Raw genomic sequence first — 18,117 nt, forward strand, 5'->3', positions numbered from 1 at the left:
TGAAAACAGGAAGAAGTCAAAATGTTTAAAACAGCCTTCTTGGTAGTCACTGGTTAAGGAATTACCATCACTGTTTATCTTGCGAAGGCGCAAGCTGCAGGAGCTGGTGTGCCTTCAACAAAGCTGTCTTCATCCAGCAGTGCAGCTTCCAGTATATTAGTTTCAGGTTGCCATTATAAGACACACAAACAAACAGCAGGGATGAGTGGGGTGGTGGCATAAAGACCCAGAGGTGAACAGAATAAAAAGTTGGGAAAGGAACAGATTAAAATGTAATAGAAAAGAAGAGATCAAAGCAGAAAAGAACACAGAGGGGTGGCTCTTATAAGAGCCTTTGGGTTCACTTTAAAAAAAATTGATTCTGTAGGTTGTGATAAGGTAGTAAAATGGTTGGTGAGAAGAGCTGCAAAGTAAAAGATTTATAAAACCATTAAATACAATCTCATAACTCGGCTACTGTAAAAATCTGAACTTCAAAATGTCATGAGGTGCTGTATGAAGCTAGAGTTAGGACACAAATGCATGATTTCGGAGCAGGACTAATCTTAAAGGCAGTGTGCTTGCTGGACACAATTTAACTCACATTAATAATGAAGAAGTCTAAAAACAAGCAGATTTGCAGGTCTTCTTTTGCGTAGAAAAATAAAATAACAGTCAAGTTTCTTTATCAAGGGAACTGTACTATGTCACTTCCCATGAGTAACCGTTCCATAGTTGGTGGTTTCTGGGTTGTTCCTGAACATCCTAGTCTTAAGCCTGAGATGAACCAATGCCAATATCTTCAGTGAAGCAAGTTTTACATCACCATGGACTGACCAAGAGAAAAACCCCAATTGCCTCAAAATTTACATCGTCAAGCTCCCCTGAAATCTGCAGCTGCCCACATCAACCAGAGAAATGCCTTCTGGATAAAAGTTTTATGGTCAGATGAGACAAAAATACAATACCAGCTTTCAAGCATGGTGACGGGAGCATCATGTTCTGGGGTTATTTTGTTGCCAGTAGTACTGATGTATTGCACTGGGTGGATGAGATAATGAAGAAGTAGGACTTCATCTGAAATCAGATGCTACATGGTTAAAACTTGGACACAGTTGTGTGTTCCAGCAAGGCAATCATCTCAAACACAAATGACAAAAATAGGAATGGATAAAGCACAGTGTTCATATTAGCTGTACTGTGACACAGGTCGGCACTGTGAGAATAGAACCCTGAGGTACACCACAGGTTACAACATCAACGGCTAACACTGAAAGAAAGACTTATTAGTCAAATAAGACTAGAATCAATTAGTGCAACAAATACCGATACATCAACGAGCTCACAAGATGTGAGATCCGCATGTTGTGGTCCACTGTATTATCAGTAAGATCTCAAGTACAGTGGAGTCACTAGGATCAACAATACATAAAAGGCCACTAAAAGGTCATGAAAAACTCTTGAAAGAGTAGCTTCTTTGTAATTCAATTTGGAGTCAGACTGAAAAACCTCACCAAAAACTACAACTGCTGAAAAAAACAATTTCTCTAACACTTTAGATACTTTTGATAGAGAGATAATTGTTAAAATTGATGACACAATTACATGAAAACGTGTATGTGCGCACACTGTGTCTGAGGAGGATGTGCGGAAGTGCTTCAGGAAGATGAACGCGCGCAAAGCTACTGGTCCGGACGGGATTCCCGGCCGCGTCCTCAAGTCATGCGCGGCTCAGCTGGCTGGAGTGTTCACGCACATCTTCAACCTTTCCCTCTCTCTGTCTGTAGTCCCAGCCTGCTTCAAAATGGCCACCATCGTCCCTGTACCCAAATCCTCCACCATCTCCTCATTGAACGACTGGCGACCTGTAGCCCTGACCCCCATCGTAAGCAAATGCTTCGAGAAGCTGGTCAGGGACTTCATCTGCTCTGCACTACCCGACTCACTGGACCCTCTACAGTCCGCATACCGCCACAACAGGTCCACTGATGATGCCATAGCCCTGACACTACACACTGCCCTGTCACACCTGGAGAAGAGAGATATGTGAGAATGCTGTTTGTAGATTACAGCTCAGCATTCAATACCATCGTTCCCTCGAAGCTGGACAGGAAACTGCAGGATCTAGGACTGAGCAGCTCCCTCTGCAGCTGGATCCTTAGCTTCCTGTCTGACAGACGCCAGGTGGTCAGACTGGGCAGCATCACCTCATCCCCCATCACACTGAACACTGGTGCTCCACAGGGGTGTGTACTGAGCCCTCTCCTGTACTCACTCTACACCTACGACTGCACAGCCACTAACAGCTCCAACATCATTGTGAAGTTTGCGGACGACACTACAGTGGTGGGTCTTATCACCAACGATGATGAGACGGCTTACAGGGAGGAGGTCAGCGCCCTGACCCACTGGTGTCAAGACAACCATCTCACCCTCAACGTCGCAAAGACAAAGGAGTTGATAGTGGACTTCCGGAGGTGCAGAGAAGTACACACCCCCATCACCATCAACGGCGCTGCTGTGGAGAGAGTGAGCAGCTTCCGGTTCCTTGGAGTACATCTGGCTGAGGATCTTACGTGGTCAGTACACACAAACAAAACAGTGAAGAAGGCGCAGCAGCGCCTCTTCTTTCTCAGGAGACTGAAAAGATTCGGCATGAGCCCCCGCATCCTCAGGACCTTCTATCACTGTGCCATTGAGAGCATCCTCACTGGATGCATCACCACCTGGTATGGCAACAGCACCGCCTACAACTGCAAAGCTCTCCAGCGAGTAGTGTGGTGCTCTGAACGGATAATTGGAGGTGAGCTTCCCTCCCTCCAAGACATCTACAGGAAGCGGTGCCTGAGGAAAGCGGGGAGGATCATCAAGGACTCCAGTCCCCCCAGCCATAAACTGTTCAGACTGCTTCCATCAGGAAGGAGGTTCTGCAGCATCCGGTCCCGTACCAGCAGACTGAGAGACAGCTTCTTCCACCAGGCCATCAGACTGCTGAACACGTCATAGACACCTCAGTTCACTACTGGAACTTCAACATTATGCACTCCATACTGTACAGTAATGCCACTGTTTTGCACATATTCAACTCTGTATATTTTATATTTTATATATTTTATTATTATTATTATTTTATTTTATTATTATTATTTTTTTACTATTTAATTTGTAAAAATGTGTATACACACACACACACACACACACACACACACACACACACACACACACACACACACACACACACACACACACACACACGTAGGAAAATATTTAGTATACACATCCAGAAATGCATACACTATTATATATTGTACATATATTTATTAGTTTCAGGTTGGCCATTCTTGTATTTTGCTCGTTTGTGTTGTTGTGTTGCACATCTCTGTTGCTTGTGGGGCTCGCACACAAGAATTTCACTCGCACGTGCTGTGCCAGTGTGCCTGCACATGTGATGTGACAATAAAAGTGATTTGATTTGATTTGATGTAAACAGACGAGAGCGAATAATGCCAAATTTACATTAGTAGGTTTCAACCTGTCAACAATATTAGTTGTTGGGCAGAAAATCATTGTACAATGTAGTCCTGAGAAGTGAGATCCTATGAATGAAAACATTTTAGAAAGCTGTCACAGTACAGGAGACATACTTGGAAAAACAGATGTTGTTAAGGTCATGCTTGATGGTAGTGAAGCAGAACTTCAGTCTATGGGAATGAGAATAAAGCAAATTGGAAAAGTGTTTTTTTGTTTGTTTGTTTTTTTCTTGAGGCCCTGAAAACCTCCTGATATCTGTTAAAATTATTTTCATAAGACACCAGAATTTATTCATCCCCCTTCCTTTCTGCTCTCCTACATTGTTGACAGAGCGCCCGAGTAGACTCATTTAGCCAAGGCTCATGTTTTAATTTAGGGCACTAAGATCTCAAAGGAGCAACAGAATCAAGGATAACAGTGCAAATATTGATAAAAGAATTTAAGGACTCTTCTGCATGAACATGAGATTTAAGGGGTGGAACTTAATAGTTCAGCTTAGTTTCTATTTGCTATAACAAACTTGTCAGCAGTAGTCAATGTAAAAAACAAAAACAAAAAACTGGACGGTACCACGTTTAGAATAGGGTCAAATATAACACAAATATAACACTCTTAAGATACCAGAGTCTACCAGAGTGCTAAAGTCAGATTTTGTCATGTTTGACTGTTGCCAGGTGGTGTCACTGGTACCTACATGAGCAATAATTATATTGACTGAATTAGGGAGTGTAGTTAGAAGGGATTTGAGTTCAACTGGCATAACGGACACTGGAATAACTGTGTTTAATAGACAGTAGGTTCTGCTGGCATTTCTGGTGGATGGTTGGTGGACTTCATAGGTGAGGCAGAGTGGGCAAGTGCACCTACAGTATAGGTGAGCTGCAAATCTGGTAGTTGGAGAGAGGAAGAGCATCATGCTCTGTTGTTATTGCCACCTGTGGTGCAGTGATCAGCACAGTGGAACAGGTCAAGTCACCTTGCGGTGCCATCGTAGAGTAGCGGCCCACAACATAAGTTGCTGGATGAATGGCTCTGACCACGGAGCTTAAGGGAATCGAAGCGTGTGTTACTTCCAGAGATGCTGGGTCAGCAAAGATCCCAGCCGGAACCCGTCCGTCGTCCACCACTGCACCAAACTAATTGGACTGAGTTTCAATGACATTATTTCCTTGGTTAATGGTTGTTTTAGCGTGACTATCGTTTTAGCTTGTTCCACAGCAACGTTGGTAAAACTGTGAAGAAGTTCTGCTTTTTGTTTGAAGTCCAAGACCTCCACGTGTTGTCCTTTGGACTGGATATATCCTCAGTTGCATTTTTTACTGGATGCACTTTTCAAACATATATCCTTTAGGTAATTCATAGGTTTCTTCTGAAATCCCTCATTTAATCATTTTAAAACAAATACCACTGGAAACATCTTGTCTGTTCTGTAGAACAATGGTTCTTGTACAGATGCAATGAGTCTTACACACAATGGTTTCTTCTGTGGCGACCGTGGCTCAGGGGGTTGGGAAGCGTATCTGTAACCGGAAGGTCGCCGGTTCGATCCCCGGGCTCTCTGTCCTGATCGTTGTGTCCTTGGGCAAGACACTTCACCTACCGCCTACTGGTGTTGGCCAGAGGGGCCGATGGCGCGATATGGCAGCCTCGCTTCTGTCAGTCTGCCCCAGGGCAGCTGTGGCTACAACCGTAGCTTGTCTCCACCAGTGTGTAAATGTGAGAGTGAATGAATAGTGGCATTGTAAAGTGCTTTGGGTGCCTTGAAAAGTGCTATATAAATCCAATCCATTATTATTCTGAAGAGATGAATTTTACCACTGTACTGTAACAGAATGCCAAATGCAAAACTGGAAGTGCTTAGGGATGACAGCAACTTAGCCAAAATGTGGCAGACCATTTAAGTTAGAGAGTGGCATTGGAGAGTGCTAAGACACATAGTGCTTAAACATCACAGAGTTCCAAGCTTACTTGGGCATTAACATTAGCACAAAAACAGTGTTTTGGGAGTTTCATGGAATGGGTTTCTATGGTAGAGCAGGTATGTGTAGGTATGATTCAATTTAGTTTTATTTATACAGCGCCAAATAACAACAACAGTCACCTCAAGGCACTTTATATTGTAAGGTAGACCTTACAATAATGCATACAGAGAAAAACCAAACAATCATACGATCCCCTATGAGAAGCTCGTTGGTGACAGTGGGAAGGAAAAACTCCCTTTTAACAGGAGGAAACCTCCAGCAGAACCAGGCTCAGGGAGGGGCGGGGCCATCTGCTGGGGTGAGGGGAGGAAGACAGGGTAATAAAAATATAATGTGTAGTCATTTGTAGTTGACCCAGTACTTATGTCCGTACAGTATACTAAATACTGGACAAATCCAGTCTTCATGCTCAGCTAAACTAACTAGTGGGTGACTACAGGCTGCTTTGCAAACGTGAGGACATTATCAGTCTAATTCAGGTTAAGAATGTGTATTTTTGCTATATAAGTGTATTTTCTCAGAACTATGAAGAACAGTTGTAGGACAGAGGTCTCAGGTTTTGGTCCACACACAACTATATTTAAGTATCTTGCTAGAGATATTCAAAGTGAGAAAATCCACGCTGCCGCCTGTTCTGTTTTTCATTCTTTTCCCCTCAACTTTCATATCATTGTTGTTGGAGTATTTTGTTTAATGTCAAAAATGTCCTTGCATAAAACAAAATGAGAAGGCTTTTGTGTGCAATTTTACATGACTGTGTTACTGTAGAGTAATTGTGATTGTGTTTGTGTTATCTTGTCTAACATATGTGGGAGTGGGAAACCCACATTAGGCAGTGAAAAACTGAAGTGGTTGGATGACAAAAAATATGTTGGAAAAGGCCTGCTGAGACCCCTCCCCACCTTAAAACACACACACACACACACACGCCCTGATGTCGTCCACATTTAACTTATTTTCTTCATCTGTGTTGTAGTTACCTGTTTTGTCCTGCCATGCACAGGCTTCTGTGACGTTACTGCAGTTTAACTACAGCTAGGCTGTATCAGCAGCAGGAATGTGAATAGGAGGTTCTGTGACAGTCGAGAGAGGCTCAAGGTATCTTCAATATCCCACATGACCTTGCAAATTCATTATCAGAACTGCTCACAGACACTCATGTATCACTGATAGCTTTCTTTGTTTAAGTGAGAGGGCCAGCAGAGAAAACCAAACTGAGATGAAATTGTCAGAAGTGTTGGAATTAATACTTGTTTCAAGCCAAATCTTTGAGTTTTACCTGCCCTCATGCAGCTACGGTTACGTGACTGGGTTCATAAACGAACCAGCAGAAGGGACAATGGACTAAATGAAGCAAAACCAGTTTAAGGTCACAGAAAACAGTCTCTCAAGGATAATATATTCTTTGTTTGTGTGGAATCTTCCGACTATCCCTCCTGCATAATGTAGTGTGCATGTGTAGCGGTGTGTTGGTGCCTGTGTACATTGTCACAGTTGTTTATGGCAACATCCTTGAATCTCAGCTGGCGTTTTAATCACAGTGCAGCATCAGACAGAAGCGCAGCTTTGAGTGGATGGAACGAATCGCTGTGTCACACTGTGAGGTGGAGTGTGACCTGCAACCACAGGGAATTATCAAGAGGATGATAAAGGTTTCCCCACTTCTCTATCTGGCTTCAACTTGTCTTGAAAAACTTTTAATTATCCGCTTTTCTTTGTCAGGGTGTAATTTGCTTGCACACAGATCTCAGATATTTCAGACTAGGACCAGGAGAATTATGGGCCCCAAACTAGACAGGTGTGGTTTCATGATGTCTCTATAATTAAGACGGTGTGCATCTATGCACAAAATAAGATGATCTCAAATTGAGCGGCCTGATGATATTACACTTTCTTGAAGACGTTTCATCCGAGAAGCTTCTTCAGTTCTAAGAGCAATTGGTGGAGAATCCCAGATTTTAAGCCCTTAGGGAGTATCCCTAAGAGGGTCATGGACCCCCTATTGATCCTCTGCCTAATAACAGGAGCCAAGGTGTGAAAACGGGTGTTTCAGGTAAACCCACTGTGAGACCTTGTCACACCCTATCATGTGATTCACTGAGGTCAAATGACCCAGGATGTAAGTGGGTGTTAAGGCGCTGGGAAGAGTCTCAAAACGGGATTATAGATGGAAGACAGTTGGTGTCGTAAGCCACCACCTCTGTTAACTGGGTTGATAAGAATGATATGAGAAATCTGAAAGAGATAAGCAACCGCTTCAATATGGTCCATTTAACTGAAAAACCAAGGAAACAAGCAAATACACGCTTGAATAATTATTTTTATTTGTATTTGTATTTGTATTCTATTTTTATCTTATTGTATATTTATTTTATTTTATTCTACTGTATATAGTATTTTATTTTATTCTATTCTGTACAGTTGTGTACTGTATTTATTCTTATTGTATTCTAATTTTTGCCTCATAACTTTTGCACTGTCCACTTCCTGCTGTGACAAAACAAGTTTCCCACGTGTGGGACTAATAAAGGTTATCTTATCTTATCTTATTTACTGATGCAGTAAACTGCTCAGCATTTCATGACATAGTCCCAAAACCCAATACTTAAATCTGTCAAGAGGCTTGAAGGAGCTAGGTTGCACTGAAAGTGATGATGTTACAATAAATAGTCAGACACCCTCTATTCCTAAATTAAAGATGTTATGTTATTCAGAATCAGATGTGGCCGCTATTATAGACAAATTTTTAAAAAATCTAAAGTTAAAGATGTGTATGGTTTGAATATTTATTTTAGAAATGCTCACAAAGATTCTTTGATGTTTCCAATAACACATATGATTAATCTATCACTCAGGTTTCCATGTTGTTCCAACAACATGGAACTCCAATTTACAAACTGGGGAATAAATCAGATCTTAAAAATGACCTATGAGTATATACTAATATCCTGAAAACATGGTTGTTAGTTGGAGGCAGATAGATTGTAAGTATAGTAAATTCATGAAAAAGCAACAACAAAGCATCACTTCCAGCAGTTTGCAACAGGGCACAAGCAGAGAAAAGGGCACAGAGCCTTTGCTCTAGCAGGTGATTTCTCTCTGTGAGAAATGACTTCACATTTCATTTTCTAATCTTAATGAAATTTTAATACAATTGCCGAGATTGTTTTGTAATTCATCACTGAATGAAAAGTGCTCTTTCCTCTGAGACAAATTCGATGACAGGTTGACTTCTGGTTGGAAACAATCATGGTGACGTGCCTCCTGAGCCTCCAGAATTCCTCTTTTATCCTCTCCTATATCTGACAATGATAACTTGTAGGAATCAGCTCCTGGGCCAGTAAACAGCTGCTGAGATTAATCACTGTGATGGAAAGTTACTGGCACTAAAAATTTAGCATAGGCTGAAATTGGGAAGTAGTCAGATTTTCCCAGAGAACAGTAAACTATAGCTTGATCTGAATGATCCATACTTAGTTTTAAGTATTATTCTTTTATTGTCAGCCACAAATCTTTTTTTAAAATACTTGTTGTCCTGTATCTTACACTTTTCTCTCTCACTTTCTTAGTGGTATTCCTGGGAAGAAGTGTGGAACCATCATCTTCACCGCTGAGGAGCTGAGTAACTGCAGAGTTAGTATCAGCTTAGATGAACCTTGTGATACAAACAGTAAGAGGAGTTAGAAAGTTAAGCATGGCAGCCCGACCTCATGATGGCCACAGTCTGTGTTTCCATTTGTTAACCAAGTAAATTTAAATTACCTGGATATTGAATGACCATTTAAAGGACTTCAGGATAATTTTGTAATTTGCATCATACTCTCAGTGTGATGAGAAGAGCTGCTCATGAATTATAAATCCTTATTTTACACTTTGTTTTTTATATCCATGTTGAAGAAGATCAGATTACTGTTATGTATATATGTAATCAGGTTTGACCTTCTTTGCTTCACTATCAGACTCGTGGTGGTGGTGACAGCTCAAGAGTCCTTGAGAACTCTGAGAGCCCTGTTGGATTTATTGTTCAAATGTTTGTCTCTGAGCAACAATCTATCTTCTATACATTTCAATTAACGGTCAACCCAGTACTGCAATACCTTTTGCACCAGAACCTCATTCTTTCTTTCTTAAAGAAACAAAACAAATTGGTAGAAATACAGTGGGGCAAAAAAGTATTTAGTCAGCCACCGATTGTGCAAGTTCCCCCACTTAAAATGATGACAGAGGTCAGTAATTTGCACCAGAGGTACACTTCAACTGTGAGAGACAGAATGTGAAAAAAAAATCCATGAATCCACATGGTAGGATTTGTAAAGAATTTATTCGTAAATCAGGGTGGAAAATAAGTATTTGGTCAATAACAAAAATACAACTCAATACTTTGTAACATAACCTTTGTTGGCAATAACAGAGGTCAAACGTTTACTATAGGTCTTTACCAGGTTTGCACACACAGCAGCTGGTATTTTGGCCCATTCCTCCATGCAGATCTTCTCCCGAGCAACACGGACTTTCAACTCCCGCCACAGATTTTCTATGGGGTTGAGGTCTGGAGACTGGCTAGGCCACTCCAGGACTTTCAAATGCTTCTTACGGAGCCACTCCTTTGTTGCCCGGGCGGTGTGTTTTGGATCATTGTCATGTTGGAAGACCCAGCCTCGTTTCATCTTCAAAGTTCTCACTGATGGAAGGAGGTTTTGGCTCAAAATCTCACGATACATGGCCCCATTCATTCTGTCCTTAACACGGATCAGTCGTCCTGTCCCCTTGGCAGAAAAACAGCCCCATAGCATGATGTTTCCACCCCCATGCTTCACAGTAGGTATGGTGTTCTTGGGATGCAACTCAGTATTCTTCTTCCTCCAAACACGACGAGTTGAGTTTATACCAAAAAGTTCTACTTTGGTTTCATCTGACCACATGACATTCTCCCAATCCTCTGCTGTATCATCCATGTGCTCTCTGGCAAACTTCAGACGGGCCTGGACATGCACTGGCTTCAGCAGGAACACGTCTGGCACTGCGGGATTTGATTCCCTGCCGTTGTAGTGTGTTACTGATGGTGACCTTTGTTACTTTGGTCCCAGCTCTCTGCAGGTCATTCACCAGGTCCCCCCGTGTGGTTCTGGGATCTTTGCTCACCGTTCTCATGATCATTTTGACCCCACGGGATGAGCTCTTGCGTGGAGCCCCACATCGAGGGAGATTATCAGTGGTCTTGTATGTCTTCCATTTTCTGATGATTGCTCCCACAGTTGATTTTTTCACACCAAGCTGCTTGCCTATTGTAGATTCACTCTTCCCAGTCTGGTGCAGGTCTACAATACTTTTCCTGGTGTCCTTCGAAAGCTCTTTGGTCTTGGCCATGGCAGAGTTTGGAGTCTGACTGTTTGAGGCTGTGGACAGGTGTCTTTTATACAGATGATGAGTTCAAACAGGTGCCATTCATACAGGTAACGAGTGGGGGACAGAAAAGCTTCTTACAGAAGACATTACAGGTCTGTGAGAGCCAGAGATTTCCCTTGTTTGAGGTGACCAAATACTTATTTGCCACCCTAATTTACGAATAAATTCTTTACAAATCCTACCATGTGAATTCATGGAATTTTTTTTCACATTCTCTCTCTCACAGTTGAAGTGTACCTCTGGTGCAAATTACTGACCTCTGTCATCATTTTAAGTGGGGGAACTTGCACAATCGGTGGCTGACTAAATACTTTTTTGCCCCACTGTATTCCAGCCATTCACAGAAGTAGGCCCATGCCCAGAACCCAAGGACCAATGGGATTTTCAATCTCTGGATCATATCTTTGCTGAAGATGAAGCAGAGACACAAAACAGCATATGGATGACCATCTTTCTGAGGATCCCAAAAGGTTGATTCTGTTCCTCTGGACGTAGTGTTTTCAGTGGAAGAAACATTTCGTCACTCATCCAAGTGACTTCTTGAGTCTCAGCTGACTGCAGGTCTCCCCAACCTTATAAACAGTACATTTGCAGAATGACTGAAACCAGCACCACTGAATGAACAATGGGCTGGGAGGTCAGTTCCTTGATCATTAATTCTCATGACGATTGATCAACTACCACTTATCAAAGCCCACTGATCGAAGCTCATTGATCAAAGATCACTGATCAATGGAAAGAAAGCTCCACCCGATCCAGGATTGAAGGACAACTGTTGCCTAAGTGAAAACCCTTATGTGTCAGGACTATCGGAACAGTTGAGAAGCATTTTTTCTAAACATTTCTAAACTATTTGTGTCGGGTGGCTTTTAAACCACCCGACACAAATAGAGTAATATAGTGTACGCTGATGATTTATACACCAGGGAAACCAAACAACCTCTAGCAAAGCTGATGGTACGATGAAGAATTCGTCAGGCGAGGACTCCGCAGTCTATTTACACCTCCAGGCCAGTGGACACTCTTTCAATCATGAGGATGTACACATCGAGCGGGGAGTCAAGGAGGTCATTTACGTGAAAAGGGAAAGACCATCTCTGAATCGAGGAGGGGGCCTAAGGGTATATCTTTCACCATCTTACAGTGCTGTGATTGCAGCCATTCCCCAACTCTCTGTCAAGACCATTGGACTGGTCTTCACAGACAAGACTGGTGTGATAGACCCCAGCCTGTATCTTGTGCTCAGAGCTTGTTGATGTGCTGTCTTCAGCACTGACCATGGCTCAGGGGTTTGGGAAGTGCACCTGTAACCGGAAGGTCGCCGGTTTGATCCCCTACCGCCTACCTGTCTTGGCCAGAGGGGCCAATGGTACAATATGGCAGCCTCGCTTCTGTCAGTCTGCCCCAGGGCAGCTGTGGCTACAACTGTAGCTGCCTCCACCAGTGTGTGAATGTGAGAGTGAATGAATAGTGGTATTGTAAAGTGCTTTGAGTGCCTTGAAAAGCGCTATATAAATGCAATCCATTATTATTATTAAATGTTAAATGGCTCTGTGTTATATCCTGTTGCCACTAGGTAAAGTTCTTGTTGGGTTTGAGTCATGTGCTCAATAGACTTTTTGTCTACGGATATTACAGTTTGCTAGACAACATCCTCTTTTAAGTACTTATTGTCAAATTATGTTCAAAAATTCACAAGTTCATTCTTAAAAAATAAACTTGAAGATAGACCGGATCCTGAAAGAAACTGTTCTTGTTTTCCTAGGACATAGCCACTATGCAGTTTTGTGCAAACAAGCTGGATAAAAAGGATTTCTTTGGCAAGTCTGATCCTTTCCTTGTCTTCTACCGGAGCAACGAGGATGGCACGTGAGTGTTTTGTTTGGAATGTATGAATTGTTAGAGAAACTGTATATCCTCTGATATGCAGTCAATCTGTTAGCTGTCCATCTAAAGAAAAGCGCTGCTCCTCTGTTCCAGTTCTGGCCTTATTACTGCCGGTGAGTAAAAAAAAAACGCTAACACATTTGTCTTTTGGATCCAGTCCCATGAGGAGAGTGAAAGGTACTAACTCTTCAGAAGGAAGAAGTGGTTATAGATTTTCTCTACACTGAAGTAGAATGTTTTAATTTGTACTTCGTTTAAGTTTTAAGTATTTCAAAAATATAGTTCAGGATGAAAACTTTCTGTTTACTCTGGACTGTTTCTGGTGTCTAATGTTACATTTCATTTAGATGATGAGTAATAATAATAATAATAATAATAAATTTTATTTATGAGCGCCTTTCAAGTCATCCAAGGACACTTTACAATAGGATAAAACACTTAGTAACACTTAGTAGCATGAAGCCTTACCAAATGTCATTATTTAACCAGGGATATGTGGTATCCAGGGACACATTTTGTTCACTATTTCCTGTCAATCCTAGAGCCCACCAACATGTGTTTCATGATAAAAAAAAACTCCCCCCTCCTGACATTTCATCTATGTTGAGATGTCTCCTTTTGTTTGCAGGTTTACGATCTGCCACAAGACTGAGGTGATCAAAAACAACCTAAACCCTGTCTGGCAGTCATTTACTATTCCTGTTCGAGCACTTTGTAATGGAGACTATGACAGGTGAGAGAACAGTGCACTGATTACTTTCTTATTTTAAATCATTATGCTATCGAATATAAAGGTTTATATTGAGCTAACACAGGGTCAGCTACTGCAAAAAATTAAATAAATAAAAAAAATAAAGACAAAAACCCGACAGCTACTACTTCGAAGGGCCAGCTCTGTTCTAGGATGCCCTCTGGACCCAGTGGAGGTGGTGAGTGACAGGAGAATGGCGGCTAAGCTGTCATCCCTGTTGGACAACGTCTCCCACCCCATGCAGCAGACTGTGACAGCACTGAGCAGCTCCTTCAGTGGGAGACTGCGGCACCCACGGTGTGGGACGGAGAGATTTCGCAGGTCTTTCCTCCCCACTGCTGTCAGACTCCATAATAAAGACTTTAACTGAACAAACACACACATCCACACATGTGAAATAACACTAAGTGCAATAATCTTTTCTGGCATCGTTGTATTTTTACTCAGTTGTATATAGCATTCGTATTCTATTTTTATCTTATTGTATATTTTTATTCTATTTTATTCTACTGTATATAGTATATTATTTTATTCTATTCTGTACAGCTGTGTACTGTATTTATTCTTATTGTATTCTAATTTTTGCGTCATAACTTTTGCACTGTCCACTTCCTGCTGTGACAAAACAAATTTCCCACGTGTGGGACTAATAAAGGTTATCTTATCTTATCTTATCTTCAAATTTAATTTCCTACTAATTTGTAGTCAGACAAAAGAGCTCTCACCTCTTTAATATATGTCTTTACCAGTGTTGGTCAAGTTACTTGAAAATAATAATTAGTTACTAATTACTGATTACTGCTCCAAAAAGTAATCCCATTACTTTACCGATTACTTATTTTCAAAAGTAATTGGTTACTTTATTACGGTACTTTTTAAAAACATGATGCACAACCTGAATAAGTAATAAAGCAACAGATCTTTCAGCCCAGTTCAATTTTTTCTGCATAATCCATCATATAAAAGTGAAGCAAATGAAAAAGTCTGTTTTGAAATTTTTTTTATTAGTTTTAATCTTTAGTTTCATGCACATTGCATCAAGCAAAAATTAAATTATATGCAGCAGTCTCTGACTGGAAGAAATGTGTTTAACATTTAAACCTTTTCTGCATATTCCAGCTTATAAAATTAAAAAAAAAATGTTTTGTGTTTACACTTTTTCAAATAGATGCAAGTAAAACACACCAAAAAATTTATAAAATCAAAGATTGAGCAGCACTAAGTCCTGTCTCTTAAATCTGTTGTCACCTGTTTAGCAGGAGTGGGGCGGGTGGAGGTTTGCCCGGTGCCACAGCGTTCATGTCAGTGGGAGGATCCGGGGGTTTCTCTGTGAATGTCACATTCCCGTGGCAGCGTGCTCGGAGCTCGCTCAGAAGTTTAATTTTTTGCTGTAGAAAGACGTTTTCTTCCCACGCAGAGTGAACAGCAGACGCTAATGTTTTTGTAATTTTTTACGGAATCAAACTCAAAGTAATGTGAGTACTTCCAAGCTTTAAACGCTGCACGGTCGTACTCTCTCCTGCTCTCCATATTATGCATTGTTGAGCTGCACATGTCTGTTGCTGTGCAGGCTAATTTGTCACAGACGTTTGCCACCTACACTATGTCTAGGTCACAGTCTGCTAGTCAGAATTTGGTTATATCATGGAAATTTGATGCAGCTACAGAGTGTCAATGCTAGTTTTGCTTTCCTTGTGTCTTTGTCAAGTCTTTCCAGCTGTGTTTCCTGTGTGTTTCCATTCTCCCTAATCACCCTCGTGTGTGTATATATTTTGTCTGTTTTCTCTTTGTCTCTTATCAGGACGTCTGCTTCTCTTGTCCATGTTTCCAGGTTCCATGTCCAAGTTAATTCATCCAGTTTAGTTCTGTTAGTTAAGCCTCAGTTCCTGTTTTGCCTCTTGCTAGTATTTTCATTCAGCTTTTAATAAACGGCTCATGTTTTGTTAAAACCCACTACTGCCTGTACATGTATGCATTTGGGTCCTTATCCTCTTTCCTCACTGTCTGCTGCCATAGTCTCATGACATACTGTGCTTTATTGGACAACCAGCGTCCCTAACCTTAAACCCATAGAGGTATTGTCAGGAGGAAGATAAGAAAAAACCCAACCTAGAAATATAGATGAGCTGAAGGAGGGTGAAGGAGCCCCAACCAAGTTCTCATTACATTTTCGACTGTAGAAGTTCCATGACTTCATCCATGAAAAGCATAGAACATCTGAAGGTTCACTTGTACTCATCAGGACTTCAGACTTATGCAGAAACATCATCTTCTTTCTTAAACTGGGTCTGTCTTCAAATTGAAGATTTGAGGTTTGTCTTTCCATATTCATACTGAATCCTGTATAAAGCTGAACTCTGTGGTGGTCAGAATAATGCCAGCAGTCGGCCGTGAACTCAGTGTCAGGCCAGTGCTGGTGTTATTGAGACTAATGCAGAAGTAATAAGCAGCAAACACACACGCACAGTATGTACATCTAAGCCTAAATCAACCGACAAATAAGGGATTACTAAGGATTTTCCCTTAGACAGTAGTTGTCTTTCTTCGCACCTGAAGTGAATGTCCAGTTGGGATAACCACATTTACTCAGGGCCTTCTTAATAGGATATTCTTCTGCTTCCATGGCTGCTGTATCTGTGGGGATGCCTCTCATCATCCACTGGAGCACAAAGTGTCTGTCATCACCAGACTCTTAATAGAGCAGATTCAGTGCTGTGGTGAGTTTTAAAACAAGATTGGAACACTTCTAGAATTTCATATTCATACAGGAGGGACTTAAATTGAGTGTAGACAAAATTTTAAAGGAGTTTAGGCAACAAAGGTAGCTTGGAGACAGGCTCGACAAAAAAAGGTTAAGAAAAGGGTTGCACAATAGCATCTTTAAAAAATTTGGCACCACACTAGAGGTCAGACTACTGTTAATAATGGCTAGGATGAATGTGTGGGGGGTATATGTGTGATGCTAAATTTTGAGTCCTCTATTAGAGGCCTGGAATTTTGAGGGTTCTTCGCAGTATCTTAGGTGTACCTAGGACTGTGTTCTTCTGCACAGAGACCTCTTATACACTCGGATTCTGCTGGAGCTGCTCTTCCAGTATCAGGGTTACAACTCCTTATGTTCCTGTTACCACCAGGACTGCTTTGGACTTTACTTTCCACATCTGCTCCAGTTGTTCCTTCTCTATTTTCTTGTCCTCCTTCCTGATGTTGCTGTCTGTTGGGTTTGCCATATCTATCACAATTTTTTGTCTTCTGCTCCTTGTCACCCACTGCTACAGGGGTGTCAAACTCCAGGCCTCAAGGGCCGGTGTCCTGCAGGTTTTAGATGTGTCCTTGATCCAGCACAGCTTATTTAAATGGCTAAATTACCTCCTCAACATGCCTTGAGGTTCTCCAGAGGCCTGGTAAGGAACTAATCATGTGATTCAGGTGTGTTGACCCAGGGTGAGATCTAAAGACTGCAGGACACCGGCCCTAGAGGCGTGGAGTTCGACACCCCTGCACTACTGTCTGGTTAGTTTGCCAGCAGCTGCTTGTCTGTCTGGAACTTTTGGTGCCATAGGACCTTGTTGTTCTCCACCTCCTTTGGTGGTGTCTTGTATTGGGTATTTGGGACTTCTAGTCCATATATACTATCTCAGCCACTTGGTTAAGCCTCTCAGTGTATACTGTTCTTTACATCTTATGTTCTGCTACTATATGGTGGATAGTCTCTAGGGCACCTTTGGACGGACTTGTTGGCTTTGGTATATTCCTGCCTCTATGGCTGGTGCTTAGGGCCTGTTATTGGGCTGCCATGATCAGACATAATACATTTTTAAATGGACTAACAATGAGGGGGAGTTGTTGCTACAAGTAACACAAAAGTACAAAGCTGCAAAAGCGAGTGAGAATTAAAGAATTTAAAGAAAAGCTATCTGGAGCGCGTACAAACTGATATTCATCTTTTTTAGGGCAGTCAAAACAACCGCTGTATAATGTACTCTGCTATCTTTGTTTATTTGGTCACATGACTGCGTCACATGACTAAAATACGTCATCGTTTTAGAAAGTCTACGTTTTCGTGTGTCCACACTGCAACGGAACAGCTGCGTTTTGAAATGTATGCGTTTTCGAGAGCGTTTTCAAAACGCTGCCTTTTTCCTTGAGGAAAGCGCCGTCTCAGTGTGGACGGGAGGTCAAAACGGAGAGAAAACGATGCGTTTTCAAACAACAATGCATTAGTGTGAACGTAGCCTAAATAAACTCCTATCAGCAAGGATATCATCTGATTGTTGGGGCTTTGTCTCAAATCTTGTAGGGTCTTTACTGTACAAACTAAAGCAGGTTGAGCGGACTATTGTTGAGATTAGGTGCTGTTTGTTTAGACACTAAAGCTGGTGGGCCTAAACCTCACATCAGGAGGTTCTTTAAATACGAGGAGTATGTGTATCAGAAAACCAGGGCACAGAGACTGAGTAGGTCTAATCAAAGAAAGTTTATTCCCTGAGGAAGAAAGCATGCATAAATACTTTTTACACTAAAAATCCCACAATAAAATTGTCCAAAAAACGCAATACAAATATCAAACTAAAATCATGC

The 18,117-nt window shown here is 41.5% G+C and overlaps 2 protein-coding genes across 2 annotated transcripts in view; one reads left to right on the forward strand and one right to left on the reverse strand.

Annotated features, from left to right (window-relative positions):
• Positions 1 to 18,117, reverse strand: part of LOC146669067 (uncharacterized) — a 576,742-nt gene that overhangs the window by 453,732 nt on the left and 104,893 nt on the right. The window lies entirely within an intron of this gene.
• The window catches only part of LOC146669081 (copine-9-like), a 217,505-nt gene that overhangs the window by 135,804 nt on the left and 63,584 nt on the right, over positions 1 to 18,117 (forward strand). Inside the window, exons 8-10 of the mRNA XM_085405516.1 lie at positions 9,062 to 9,125; positions 12,664 to 12,767; positions 13,414 to 13,518. Of these exons, the coding sequence (XP_085261642.1) occupies positions 9,062 to 9,125; positions 12,664 to 12,767; positions 13,414 to 13,518 (273 nt within the window). The remainder of the gene's footprint in view (positions 1 to 9,061; positions 9,126 to 12,663; positions 12,768 to 13,413; positions 13,519 to 18,117) is intronic.

The sequence above is a fragment of the Rhamphochromis longiceps genome, linkage group LG5 (genome assembly GCF_057381845.1).
Source record: "Rhamphochromis longiceps isolate RC_006_pf linkage group LG5, R_longiceps_female_GT1.1, whole genome shotgun sequence".
Lineage (NCBI taxonomy): Eukaryota > Metazoa > Chordata > Actinopteri > Cichliformes > Cichlidae > Rhamphochromis > Rhamphochromis longiceps.